Below are 14,933 nucleotides of genomic sequence, written 5' to 3' on the forward strand. Positions count from 1 at the left end.
CAATGTAATATCTGAGGACTGTGCTGAAATAAATGCCTCTCTGTTAAATGTGACACATCCAGAGTGCAGACCTTTTCCAAAATAAATTTAGAAAATAGCTATGACTTAATATTTGTCTCTGCAAGCAGCCTGAAATAACAACAGCCTTGAGTAAACCAGCCTTTCATTCATAGAATCATACAGTCCATTTGGGTTGGAAGGGACCTTAAAGCTCATCCAGCTCCACACCCCTGCCACGGGCAGGGACCCCTTCCACTAGAGCAGCTTGCTCCAAGCCCCTGTGTCCAACCTGGCCTTGAACACTGCCAGGGATGGGGCAGCCACAGCTTCTCTGGGCACCCTGTGCCAGCGCCTCAGCACCCTCACAGGGAAGAACTTCTTCCTTTGCTTCTGTTATATTTATTTATTATAGCATTCTCATCTTGATATTTAATAAGCGTATTTTGGTTAAGTTTTACAGTATGCTTTTATTGTTGCGTGGTGCAGCAGTATCAAGGCTACTTACCTCTTCAGTTTGCTACAGAGTATGTGACAAAAGAGTCTACATTTGATAATCAAAGTACTTGTCATTATAATCTGTGATTTTCCTTTGGGCCTTACATCTTTTGCCAGTTTATGTGTGATGCTCTGCAAGACTAGGAACTCAAGCTTTGAGAACTCTTGCCCTTGCTAAAGCAATTGTGGTTTCCTCAGGGGCTCTGTGCTGCTCCCAGTACTTGGTGCTGTAAGAAGAGCTTGGTTGAAGAGCTTTTAGAATGCCAACTCAGTTTCCCTTCTGTCATACCTATCTTTACATTGACTGAGGTGAAGGCACAGGAGGAAATGTGTTTGCCCCATGAAATTCTACTCTCAGATAATCCTTAGACATTACCAGTACAAGGTTATGGATTCAGGGGAAATCACCGAGTTCTGCTATAGAAAATACAAGATGCCATAATGATCATTAATATCTGACGTTATTACTTTCCATCTGTTTTTTGGTGGTCTTAAAATGCTGCTCACTGAGTGCTTTATGTGCACGTTCTTGTAAGTGTATGTTAAAACAGAAAACAATACTTATTTAAAGTTACTACTGCATTCATTTCTACTTCATAAAAGCTTGATTAAATTGCACAAGAGTCGAAAAACCTGTAACCTGGCAATATAACCACCTCAATCGTGTCATATTTTTCTCCTGAAGTATTCTTAGTGCTAATGATTAACTTTCTTTCTTTCTCCCCAGATCTATAGCAGCATCCCTGAAGTCAATAATGTTTTCCAAGCTAACCCGCTCTCAGAGCATCGCTGTTCTCTGTCGAGGTGTTCACGCCTCGCTCAGTTCTGCCACTGCCACCTCAGTTGCTACTAAGAAAACCATTCAAGGACCTCCATCCTCCGAGTTCATATTTGAACGTGAGGCTAAATATGGTGCCCACAATTATCACCCACTGCCTGTTGCTCTGGAAAAAGGAAAAGGTATTTTATCTAGGCTCTTCCCTGGGTGGTGTCGATGGGGTGTGTGTGTGTAGATGGGATGGGATCATGGCATAATCATGTTGAGCTAATCAATTTCTGAACCTTTGGGTTTTTTGGGGGCTGGGGTGGAATTGAGATAGTTGATGAAATAAAGACTAATTGCTGGTTAGAGAACTGGATCGTTACACATAAAGCTGCCTGATAAAGTTGTAGTCTCTGAAATAATTCACCTAAATAGCGGTCTAAGTTCATAATTCAGATCATAATTCAGAATAACTCAACAAGAAAGTTTCAAGCAACTCTGTTTCTTCTGTTACCTTCTGTGGAGAGGTTTAATGCTCATGTCAACAGGAAAACGTGCACTCGAACCCTATTTAGTCCTTTTGTACTGTTCCTGCTCTGATCTTTAATTATGTTTAAGGGACCTTTGTGCTCTGCCCATTAAATTCTATGAATTTATACTGAAATGCTATCAGCATAGTGATCCAATAGTTTTTCGTTTTCAGCACACAGTTTGACAGCTCACAGCTGACCATCTCTTAAATTCTGAGACTCTTTGGGTTCTGTTGGTTTTGTTCTTTCTTTTATGACCTCCAGTTCTTATTAATCCTCTTACAGAAATATTCTTTAGTTACATTTTAGGACCCAAAACAGGGACTTGGAGGGGAAGTAATACTCTGATATTACTTATTAACATAGTGGAACAGCAGCTTTACATGTGAAATGCTTTTTTTCTTGATTCCTCCTTGGGCATTTATTTGTACTGTGCTAATTTGTTGCTCAAGCTTGTCAATTGATTATTTTCTAATTAGAGGGCCTTTCAGATATGCCTATGGAATAGCAAGAATACCATTTATATTTGACCAGGCTGTGTTGTAGCTCTCAGCTTCCACCGTTTAGCATTATCTCATGTCTTCTTCTGTGTATTGACCATACCTTTGTTTTCCTAGGTATTTATGTGTGGGATGTTGAAGGTAGAAAGTATTTTGACTTTCTGAGTGCTTACAGTGCTGTTAATCAAGGCCACTGTCACCCAAAGATCGTGAATGCTCTGAAAACTCAGTCTGAAAAACTGACCCTTACATCCAGAGCGTTCTACAATGATGTACTGGGTGAATATGAGGAGTTTGTCACCAAAATGTTCAATTATAACAAAGTTCTTCCAATGAACACAGGTAAAAAGATAACTTTATTTCCATTGTATTTCTTGTCTGTGAGATTCAACGGTCTTGTAGCATTTGGTTCTGCATTAGTGACCTGTTTCATGTACAAGTGTGATAATGGTTCTGCTTTATGTTTTAGGAGTGGAAGCTGGAGAAACTGCCTGTAAGCTGGCTCGGAAGTGGGCATACACTGTGAAAGGAATTCCAAAGTACAAAGCAAAAATTATTTTTGCAGGTATGTGAAATGTGTTATGAGTTGAAGTACTGAGGAGGAAGAGACCTCCAGCCACTGCATATAGCACTCTCTTTTGTCCTATAGCTGTAGTGAGTACTTTGCAGCATTCTTAATGTTTCAGTTTTGTCACTGAACCAAGTCTGTTGAAGGTTTCTGTAACCTTTGACATTTTAATAATGTAAGCTAAGTTCTCAACCTGTTAACAGGTTATGTTGTACTCATGTACCTATAGCTGGTGATTCTGTTGTGGTTACAAGAGTCTTTGCAAGACTTTAGGGTTCGGCAAGTGCCTCCTTCTAAATTGTGAAGTTCAGTCTTAAAATACATTCTGTTGACAAAACATTCTACCTAAACTTCTAGCTATTTGGTTTTAACCTTAAATAGTTACAATGAATTAGAAACTTGTTGGTTTTTTAATGTAATGTCCTTAAAGAAACACATGTGATCTTAACAGAAGTGATTCTGTGATTCTATATGATTGTAAAAGCAAGAGATGTGAGTATAATTCCTGTGACAAATCAGTTTGAGATCCTCTCCCTTGTGGAGGTGTATGCATCAAGAGGCAATGAGGGTAGTTGTGCTGTGTCAGGAACTGCTGTTAATGTCTGGTTTTGCAAGGGAAATGCAACAATGAACTTAAATCCAGGGAGGAAACTGTTGTTAGTAAGGTGGTTGATAAGGCTTTGTAAACAGCATTGAGTATTTAAAGTGGACCTTATTTGTCCCACTCACCAATTTTTGACAGCTAAAAAGGTTGAATGCCTGGGAAGCACATTCAGTGCTCCACGCTCTTTTAACTGCTGCTTGGGTGTCACTAATTGGTGAATTCATTCTTCTCATAGATTCCACATCAGGGTTAAGCCTGTTTCCTTCTTAGGCTTTCACTGCCAGTAGTTTTCTTCCGCGTTCTTAAGGTCTTTGAGAAGTTGGCATTAACCCAGTAAAGCCATATTGTAGCCTTGATCACACAATGACAGTAAAAGCAATGTTGCTAAAATAGATATGGGACCCTGGAAAAGCCCTTGATTATGTATTTGGTGCCCTTTATCTGCCTGCTCTGCTTGGCTCTGTAACAGGAAGAAGTTACCTGCTCTGAAGAGATTGTTGTGCTTTATTAGGGAAATAAATAAATGTTTAATTCAGATAACTGACATTTGGTGGTTTTGGTTATAGGTGAAGTATGTTTGTCAATTCTAATGTTGTTCAGTGGTTCTGTATTTTATAAAACCTTCCAGAATAAAGCTTATTACTTAAATATTGACTTCTTTTTAATTGGTCCAGCTGCAAATACTGGTTTTGACTTTTGGTATCTATAGTACCTGAACCATAAACTGTGATTAGGCAGCATTTCTAAATTGCAATTCGTAGTTAAAGATTACATTATGGTTTATGGGATTAAATAGATGAGGTGGTTATTTCTTCTGGGAATTCTTTGAACAAATATATTTCTCCCTCCTTCCCTTCCATATATAGTTTATTTTGCTCTTCATACAATTAATTTTTAGTAAGTGCTTTCTCATCTTGATGAACTGGATATGCTCTCCATTTTTATGATCCAATCCCCTGAACCACAATATGTCATTATGTGCCAAGTAGCTAGGAAAAAGACCCCAGTAATCCTCCTGTCAAAGCCAGCATTTTGGCAGAAAAAAGGCCCTCTTGGGTAGCCTGGGTCAGAACAAAATATGGCTTTAAACATCAGTCTAGAAAACTTGACGTAGATTCTGTGCTTGACAGGGAGCCAGCACGGAGACTGGAGTGGTGCTAAGGTGGAGAGAGCCTGCCATCAGCAGCCAGCCTGCTCTGCTCTGAGTAATGCAGTCCTCAGGGCTTTGCTTCAGGATACAGAGGGTTGCTCTAATATAACCTTGAGGTGACAAGCACGTGACTGAGCAAAGCTTGGCAGGGATTGTTCCCTTAGGAGGCATTGCTGCGGTGAACACTGTAATGCTGTTTACCCTGGCAATGAGACAGAGGGGATGCCTAGAGCTGGCTGCTTCGGTAACAACTGACTTTAGGGTTTCCTGCAGATTGAGAACAATCTTTGCCCCTGGGATCACAGCTACATACACAGAAATAAGAGGAGAAAGAAAAATACTAGAATGCTGTGAAGGTGTTGAACCCTTAATCTTAGTCTTGTTAAGCACCTTCTTACTGATTAGCTGAGAGTATGTTGATTTAACTGAAATATTAAATGTATATGTTATGGTCTTGGTGATAGATGGTTCCTAGACATTTTAACTCATGTTTCTATAGGAAACAGCACAGTGTCACAATGTTCTGTAAATCTAAATGGGTTCTCCTTGAACTTTGTGAATTAAAAAGTTGATATGTGCTTTTGATACAGCAACACAATGTATGGCATCAATATAAAATGCTGACAATTAGCAGAAGGATGTTAATATGCTAATGTTAGACAACTCTTAAACCACATTACCAGATGGAAAGTGTGATGTCCTCTAAACTGTTCTGGCTCTTAGTTTTGTAACAAACTCACCCCTTTTATTCTTCTGTAGCTGGCAACTTCTGGGGCAGAACAATGTCTGCTATCTCTAGTTCTACTGACCCATCCAGCTATGATGGATTTGGACCCTTCATGCCAGGTTTCGAAGTGATCCCATACAATGACCTACCAGCTCTTGAGGTATTTGACCATTTTTGTTCTCTTGTCAGCAATTCATTTTACAGCATCTCATTGGTAAATAGCAAGGCAGGAAAATCAGTTTATCCTTTGAAATGTGGTTTGACACTACTTATATATAGACATATATAAGAAATATATATATATTACAATACATATAGGAGATGTGTGTAAAATCTGCTTTCAGTTTTGCTTTAGGATGTAAAAGGAAAACCACACAACCTGTTTCATTTCCCACATCACTAAGATATTCAAGGTACAAATGAAGAACAGCAGATACAACTTAAGGGAATTCACATCAGTAGCATACATTCCAAGGTCAGGACTTGGATTCTGAAACTAGTATCTTTAACTACCTACTTTCCCACCCTCATAATTTCGGCTAAAGTATGAAAGGGCAGATGGTGCTTGATGGCAGCCGTAGGGTGCTAGACTTGGAACGTGGGAGGCAAGAGGGCTCCAGCCAAACACAGGTAGTCCTGAAGCACTAGGAACATTGGCATTGCCACTTTTCCATCATCTGGGAAATAGAATCACAGAATCCCAGACTGGTTTGTGTTGGAAGGGACCTTAAAGCTCATCCAGCTCCAACCCCTGCCACAGGCAGGGACACCTTCCACTAGAGCAGCTTGCTCCAAGCCCCTGTGTCCAACCTGGCCTTGAACACTGCCAGGGATGGGGCAGCCACAGCTTCTCTGGGCACCCTGTGCCAGCGCCTCAGCACCCTCACAGGGAAGATTTTTTTCCCGTTATCTAATCTAAATCTACCCTTTTTCAGCTTAATGCCATTCCCCCTTGTCTCCATGAGTGATGAGTTGGTTAGCCCTCTCTGCATGTTGGGTCTGCTTAGTACAAGTGAGTCGCCATGGAAGTCGGAGGATTTAGGACAGAGATGCTTGCCTCCTTAGAGTTTGGTTAGAGGAAACAAAGGTCTCTCAGTGTATTATAGTTGCTGTGTGGAAAAGCTTATTCAGATTTGAACCTACATAAAGCTGCCCATTGTGAAAGCCCTGTAAGTATTTAGTGGCTTTTAGCCAACTTTATCAAGCCTTTGAATAATGTGCTGTGGAGACCTGAAACAGCGATCTGTGTCTGTCAGAGTGATGACTGAATTCATTCTGTTTATGGGGCCATACTGAGAAATTATGTAGTAAATTCATGCTGGGAATCATTATATCTCTTGAGTCTCATGGACTTCTAAACCTTTTAGAACTTGATGGTGCAAGAATATAGCTATGGACTTTGCTTTAAGGTGACAAAACTGTTCTGGAGAGGCACCGTTTTTTCTTGTTTGAATAGAGTTGAGCAACTGTTTGTCCTGCATGGGGTAATGCCAAAGTGGGTGTATTTCTGAGGTAATTTAAGAACTGGCCTGATAATCTGCTTGTCTGAGTTTGCAATTTTTAAGCTTTGTAATTTTCCACGCAAGCACAGCAACTGATTTCTCAAGGCAAAAATAACACAGGCTTTTGTGTTGGAACTGGAATGGCATTTGGGGGTAACTCCTGGTATAGATACTATTATCACTTGAGGCAGAACTCCAGGCTTAGAGCTAGGTTCTGCTACATGTATTCAATTCCATATCTTCTAAATTTGACCTAATAAAAGCTTTTTCTTCTTGTCTTCCCTATCCATGTGTCCGTTTTTACAGCGGGCCCTTCAAGATCCCAACGTAGCAGCGTTCATGGTCGAACCCATTCAAGGTGAAGCAGGTGTAGTCATTCCTGACAAAGGTTATCTCACAGGAGTGCGGGACCTCTGCACAAAACACAATGTAAGGAATTCTCCGTAACAAAGTGGCTTAAACATTACACACCGAGCTTACTGGTGTGTTTTGTAAGGTCATCCTTGTATGCAAGGTACAGGACTTCATGCACTATTTAATAATTTCCTTTTCTTTCATTGGAATAGGAGAGGGAGACTTCTTTCCTTACCCGGAAGTACTTCTTAGCAGTGCACATTTTTCTTGCTGCTGTCACTGACTGAAGTTTCTTATGAATGCTCTTGAAATTGCATTTAGTTTATATTAACTTTTCATTTCTTTTTCACATTATAAGTTTCTTAGGCCAGAAGCTAGTTCCTGCAGTGCTTCTACCATGGCTGTCAAGGGACCTTGTTATGGAGTGCTTAAGTGCTACCAAGAGCTAGTAGTGGGTCACAGAATGACACAGTGAAGAAAATATGCTTAAGGGTGATCTTTTAAATTTTCTGATGACCAGGGGTCTCATAATTTTGTCCTTTTTTCAGGATTTTCTTAGATTCTCTTTCATGCCCCAGTCCTGACTCCTATTCTCAATATTATATCTTGTCTGAATTGTACTAAGAAATGTTTAGTTTTGAAAATGGAGTGTTGTTAGATCCATAACTGTTCTCTGCGAGTGAAGAAAGACAGACTTGCATTCAGTGTCCCTGGAAGGGTGGGAAGATATGTTTGTTGTGCATTTCCATGTCCTTCAACTTCCAAAGGTACAAATAATGCATTGGGAGTAGAGATAGATGAATCCTAACTTTTTGGAAATCCTACTCCTTGTTGTATGGCAAACAGATATTGGTTGGACAGTGTCCAACCATGTGTGGACTATGCCTTACGTAGAACAGAATGTGCTAAAGATATCGGAGAGAGAGGACAGTATGTTCACTTGTTGGTAGTTTCACATTTCATAGAACATGTAAGCCTCCAGGAGGTTTAAAGGAGCTAAAGGAAGTACCATCATGTACTTAAAGTAATGCAGCTGGAAGGTCTTTCACTTACTGCATGCAATTATGCTGTATTATTTGAACTGAGTTGGGAATGGGAGTTAAAAGTCATTCTTTTATGGGCGGATTTTTCCTCTTTGTCTCTCTAAAGGTTCTCTTTATTGCTGATGAAGTACAGACTGGTTTAGCCAGAACAGGGAAGATGCTAGCTGTTGACCATGAAAATGTGAGACCTGATATAGTTCTTCTTGGAAAGGCCCTTTCTGGTGGCTTATATCCCGTGAGTAACAAAGAAGTATCTATTTGTAGAATAGTGATTTCTAAGTAATTAACACTGAAAATCTACTAGTTGGAAGAACAGTAAGTCTGATGTTTGTTGTACTTGGAAAGCAGTGTTTACAAGATTAACTATGATTTATGAGACAATTAGAATCATAGAATCATAGGATAGTTATGGTTGGAAAGGACCTTATGATCATCCTGTTCCAACCCCCTGCCATGGGCAGGGACACCTCACACTAAACCATGGCACCCAAGGCTCTGTCCAACCTGGCCTTGAACGCCGCCAGGGATGGAGCATTCACAACTTCCCTGGGCAACCCATTCCAGTGCCTCACCACCCTTACAGGAAAGAACTTCTTCTTTATCCAATCTAAATTCCCCCTGTTTCAGTTTGAACCCATTACCCCTTGTCCTATCACTACAGTCCCTAATGAAGAGTCCCTCCCCAGCATCCCTATAGCTCCTCTTCAGATACTGGAAGGCTGCTCTGAGGTCTCCACGCAGCCTTCTCTTCTCCAGGCTGAACAGCCCCAACTTTCTCAGCCTTTCTTCATACAGGAGGTGCTCCAGCCCCTGATCATCCTCATGGTCCTTCTCTGGACTTGTTCCAACAGTTCCATGTCCTTTTTATGTTGAGGACACCAGAACTGCATACAATACTCCAAGTGAGGTCTCACGAGAGCAGAGTAGAGGGGCAGGATCACCTCCTTTGACCTGCTGGTCAAAACAGTACTGCCATATAGTTCAAGTTGTGAGAGATACATAAGAAAACTATGGGATATATATTACCTTTATAGCTGAAATCTCTATATGGTATCCTGAACTTGCTATGTTGATACTCGGCTCGTTAGGGTGGCAAATTATTAGATGCCATCTTCTTAGGCTGGTGATTTTTTAGGTGTTTCTAGCCCTTGTCAACTAATTGAAAAATTGATCTCTGTTTTCTTCAGTTTGATATTATCCTGTCAGGAAAATAAGTATCCGGTGGTTAGCTTTTCACTCTGGAATTACTGGTTAGTCTGTTGTACTCTCTCTGGAGAGTATTTATCAGTGTCTTGCTGTGATTATTTCTAGGTGAATTCTGCAAAGGGAAAAAAAAATACCAATGTGTGTTAAAACATACATTATCAAGCTATTTGTGAACAACTTTCATCTGCTTGGCATACCCACGACTGATTTTTATCCTCTTGGAGTGATTTAAATTCCTGCTGATTAGGTTGGAAATTACAATATGCCTTGAATGATTTTGCCTGATTGGAGGTATTTCTGAGTTGTTACCCAGAGTATTTGAAGCTGAAACTCTTGAAATACTATTCAGTTTGGAGAAATGCCCTTCAATGTTAATGTCACCACTATAGCTAAGTGTATTTAAGGGATTAAGTTGTAATGTGATTGTCAGAGACACTCCTCTACACAGAGCTGGGAATGTAAATGTAATTTATCACCACAGACTGAAAAATACCCTTTCCTGAGCCCTGGGGAAAAGTATACTTCAGAGATATTTAAGTTTACAATATGAATATTTATGTAAATCAATGGGCTGATCTTCCCATTTCAGGTCTCGGCAGTACTATGTGATGATGAAGTCATGCTGACCATTAAGCCTGGTGAACATGGATCTACATATGGAGGAAATCCATTAGCTTGTCGTGTTGCAATAGCAGCACTGGAGGTTTGTGTGTTGTAGTAGAGATTTGGATTCCAAAGGAAAAGAAGTGTCACACTGACATGATCGTTGCTTAAATAAATGATGTTATTTGTTATGCTACAAGTAGAAATCCAGCTTTTAATATGGATAAAAAAGTGGTAGTTGTTAACTTTGCATAGATCACAAAACAACTTCTAAAGTCTTTACTGGGAATGTGTCCTAATTGTTATGTTCCTATGGTCTCAATGTCTTCAATGGCAAAATTTACTTAAGGGAGGTTTCAGTAAAACAGTTTCACTAATTTCACAAAGACATTTTAAATTGGCTTATTTTACTGGACCATATTGCAGAGGCTGCTGCTCTGTGACACTGATAACATATGTGCTACTGGGGCTCAAACAGAAGCTAGCAAAATGCCTTGTACAGAGTCCATATTCTAATTAGTCTGTGACTATATAATTGACTACATGTAATGCAAGTCACTCTGAAACCCTCATCACCCAGTCTGTGGACCTGGACAGATTAAGAGTCTTCAGAGCCTTATGATTTACTTGTAAATAACAGCAAATGAAAAGCAGTTAATTTAGAATAAAATTTCAAAGAGATTATTGTTTCTTGTGAACAGGAATGAGTAAAGGCTTAATACTAATCTGCTTGGATGTACAGCCTTCGCAGCGATACTTCGGATGCAGCAGCTTTTGTAGCTCAGCAGTTGTAATGTCCTTAGTCATCCATTGCAGCATGGTACAGAAAACAAACGCAGTGCCCTGCAGTTAACTGGAGATCTGACTTCCCTTTAGGTAATTGAAGAGGAAAACTTGGCTAAAAATGCAGAAATAATGGGTAATATAGTAAGAAATGAGCTCATGAAGACACCATCAGATATTGTAACTTGTGTACGAGGAAGAGGACTACTAAATGCAATTGTAATTCGGGAAACCAAGGGTAAGGAAATAAAATCAACTGCACAATCATAGCACGAACAAACATTTTTCAGCTTAAATTGAAAGTATCTTAATGGAGTAGGGGGATGGTTTATAGGCATCATGTCTGGGTTCAGATCTTGGCTATAGTATTGTAGTACCTACTGAAAATCGAGGCAAGTCACTGTGTGATACTAAAATAAGGGGTTTTTTACTAAGTAAGTCTGAACAATTATTTTTAATGAATTAAGTTCTTTTATGATTTGATAATGTTCAAACCTGATGGTGAATCTTGCCCCCAACAAATACGCTTTTGTCTCTCCATCAGAATAAAACTGGCCACATCTGGAACACTAGTTTCTGTCAGATTATGGACGGATTGGCTGAGGTTGGTTGTTTCCAGGATAGCTGGAAGAGTACAGTGAATCCGGGAAAGTACAAAGGGGGAAAAAGCTGACAACTGGGAACACATTTCTAGGAATTAACACCTTGAGTTGTATCAGAAAACTGCTTAGGACCCAGAGCAGACAATTAATATTTGTTCTGAATACATTCTAAGTGACTCAGTGCTGCAGGGAGCTGTTGTAGAAGACATGCACATGATGCATTGAAATCCAGGCATAAATGTAATGCTTTTCACAGTTCCCTGTTTTAACCTTATTGCTACAAGGCAAGCACTCAGCTGTGAAGAAGCAAAACTCAGTGTACATGGAGGCAAACTTGTGAGTCCCTTCAGACAAACTGCAGTTCTGCAGCAGTCTTGCACGTTCACTGCAAATTGTAGGGGATGGCTCAGAAGCGACTGCTTCATTTGTGAACACACTTTATCTTCTCACTGCCAGATGGCAGGCATTTTACAGTCTGGCCCCACATACCACGTGCTTCAATTGTGCTGCTTTTTGTGCTGTATTCTAAGTGTCTTCTGTTTCTTTTTACCTTCAATTGTAGACTACGATGCCTGGAAGGTGTGTTTGCGGCTTCGTGATAACGGACTTCTTGCCAAACCTACTCATGGTGATATCATCCGGCTGGCACCACCCCTTGTCATTAAGGAGGATGAAATTAGAGAGTGCATTGAAATAATTCATAAGACCATTCTGTCTTTCTGAACAAGTGGCTTTCCAAGTGTATCTGCTGACTGACCCAAGGTGCTGCATGGAAATAAGCGCGATGAAGGCCTGTTCTTGAAGCAAGCATCTCTCATTCCTTTTATCCAAGAGGACTTGACTCTTCAAACGTAGCTATGCCCTTCAATTACAATTGCTCTGAAGAAAATACAGAATGATTTTAAAGAGTTTCCAGTTTAAAGAGTTCCCAGACTTGATGAGATTCTGTTCATCTAGTTGTGTACCTACTGAACAGTTAAGTCAGAATGTTTGAGGGGAGATACCTATAGAAATCTGGTTAATTGTTGAAAGTCTTGGCCAAAGTGTAATTTATATATATTTTACTAAGGGTGATCTTGCACTCTCATCCCTGCCCATGGCTAGGGTTTGGAACTAGATGATCTTTAAGGTCCCTTCCAACCCAAACCATTCTATGGTTTTGTGGTTCTATATCACTCTCCAAAATGTTATATTTGGCAATTCTGCCCCTTGGTGAGGTGCCTGTAAGATAGAAGCACTTGTATTATGGATGAATAATACAATCTGGGTGTTATGCTGGTGAACCTGAGAAGCATCGAGCTGTATTCTGTATGTACAATATTCTGACTGTATGACAAGAGATGCTGTTTTCAAGCCTGGCCTCAGTGTTTGGCTTTGCAATCTTGTACAATAGATCTGAGCAGACAGACAGGTTTGTACTGTTATAAAACTTTCCATAATCTGAATGTTTATATTAAACCATGCCTTGCATTATTAAAAGAAGTTAATGTGTAATTATAATACAGAGTGTATTCAAAAAAGAAGCAAACTCCGCAGAAACTCGTAGTTGCCTCTGTCCAGAGCCAGAGGAAGTGCTGCCTTTGCAGTCTATGTATTTCTATCAGTCTCTATATGGAAGCTTCTGCTGTGCTTTTTATACAGGGTGAATGCTTCTGCACTTCCGTGCCTTTGGATGCTCCCAATGTGGTATTCCATATGAAATTGTGGAGTTGGCTGCTATTCCTGTCCTAGGTTGCTTTTTGTATTTCTTAACTGACTTGGGTTTAGCTGAGACTAAACCCTGATTAATCGCTGTTTAATGCAAAATGTTCCCTTTGCCAAGCATAGGGATTAAATGCAGTCACATGTTTGTAGTAGGAAGTGGTAAATAATCCCTTGGGGTTTTAAAGGCAACTTGGTTTGTGGGAATGAACCGAGCTGCTAGTTAGGGGCATATAACAGTTTACCCTACCTTGTTTTGGGTGAGAAAAAATGAGCACTTACCTGCTGTGGATAAAGTAAGACTGATTTCAGTTTGAAAAGGCCTCGTTGTTGCAAGGAGTGATATGTCATTGTTACTGTTGGTTAGTCTTAGGAATAAGAAAAGTATGCCAAGAGGTGTTGCTCAGGAAGTTGGGTATTTCTGAAAGCTGCACTTAGGTAATTTGATTGAAAAGGAGTGAAATAACTGAAGGAAACCATAATGTCAACAGCATTTGCTGGAGTCCTTTCACAGACCAAAAAGGTAAACCCCAAAAAGTCCTTAGCAGCCAAAAAGTTTACTTTTGCAGAGTAATAGGGCTGGCAAGGATGAAGGACACACTCAGGTCTGTTCCCCTGCCCCAAGTTACATCTATGTTATTACATAATGGCCTGAAAGGGCTGGAGGGCCTAAGACCCTAGTCTGTGTTTTAGTGCCTCCCTGTCCTTACTGTCAGCAAGTCTCCCACCATGTTCTCCATCTGTCTCTCCTGCTGCCCATTTACACTGTCCATCAGACTGCAGAGAACAGGTTATTTTCCTTCTATGCAACGGCCTTTTACATACCTAAAGCTTGTTTCAGTCGTTGCTCCTCTGCTTAAAATTCCAACTCTTTGCAGAGGAGTAATGTTTCCCAGAGCCCTGTTTGATCTCCTGCTGTGATTCACTGCTCCAGCCATGCCCTCATGTACTTATGCTGTACTGTACTTTATGCCCTGGTATTGTGGTTTGGGTTTTCCTCCAGTAGCACATTTTTATTTCTCATACTGTGTTCCCAGACTCCCTTTTCATACAGACTGCTCTGAAGAACAGCTTTGAAGCTGTTGCTCCCCCCCCCTTATTCGTGCAATAAGCAGGAATTACAAGCATGTAAAATTCTGGTCTGCTCTACCGATTTTCGTCTTCTATTTCTGGAAGTATTTCTCTAGGTTCTGGTATTCAATTTGAGCTCTCATCTTGTCCAAGTCACTTTCTGGTTGCAGATTTACTAGGCCAAGGCAGTTTAGAACTTGAAGTTTTTCTACATCAGGCCATTGCTGACTGATGTCTGGGCTTTTCAGTCATCTTAATGTTTGCTTCATTTATCCAATTCCTTGGCAAGCTTATGAACATCAAGGTATGTATAAGCCTTTCTGAACAAAAGTGAAAAACTGTCATCCTAAATTGCTCTTATTTAATGACAGGGTAATTGAGGAGTTCTCTGTTTTAACCTGAAGGTTCTCTCTGCCTTGCTTTCAACCCTGTGTTGTTCCCATAGCCACAGCTACCTGTGTGAGGAAGGTAGGTGCATGTTACCTGCCTAAGCAGCTCAGAAATTCAGGAACAGGATGGAGGATGACAGTCCCCAGAGCTTGTAAGCATATTCAGACCCTAATTACATGTTTCAGGTGGCCAAAGCAAGGACAAGGGTGTATGGCTGTGGCCTAGGAGCTAAAGCAGACAAAGAGCATTTGATGTTTGCTTTAATTACAGTTCAATGCTGGAACAAGTACAGAATTATATGTATTATTTCAGGAGTGAAGACAGGAACCCAGAACTTCTCT

The 14,933-nt window shown here is 40.3% G+C and overlaps 1 protein-coding gene across 1 annotated transcript; it reads left to right on the forward strand.

The window, feature by feature from the left end:
- Nucleotides 1-1,202: 1,202 nt before the first annotated feature.
- OAT (ornithine aminotransferase) lies at nucleotides 1,203-12,924 on the forward strand. The gene is made up of 9 exons (XM_057417258.1): nucleotides 1,203-1,455; nucleotides 2,406-2,630; nucleotides 2,758-2,853; nucleotides 5,370-5,497; nucleotides 7,146-7,268; nucleotides 8,343-8,471; nucleotides 10,032-10,145; nucleotides 10,922-11,066; nucleotides 11,993-12,924. The coding sequence occupies exons 1-9, from the start codon at nucleotides 1,251-1,253 to the stop codon at nucleotides 12,151-12,153; spliced, it is 1,326 nt and encodes a 441-aa protein (XP_057273241.1). The 5' UTR covers nucleotides 1,203-1,250; the 3' UTR covers nucleotides 12,154-12,924.
- The last annotated feature ends 2,009 nt before the right edge of the window (nucleotides 12,925-14,933 follow it).

The sequence above is a fragment of the Pezoporus wallicus genome, unplaced genomic scaffold, assembly GCF_028554395.1.
Source record: "Pezoporus wallicus isolate ANWC-B61680 ecotype Strahan unplaced genomic scaffold, APGP_CSIRO_Pwel_v1 contig_8188, whole genome shotgun sequence".
In the NCBI taxonomy this organism is placed as follows: domain Eukaryota; kingdom Metazoa; phylum Chordata; class Aves; order Psittaciformes; family Psittacidae; genus Pezoporus; species Pezoporus wallicus.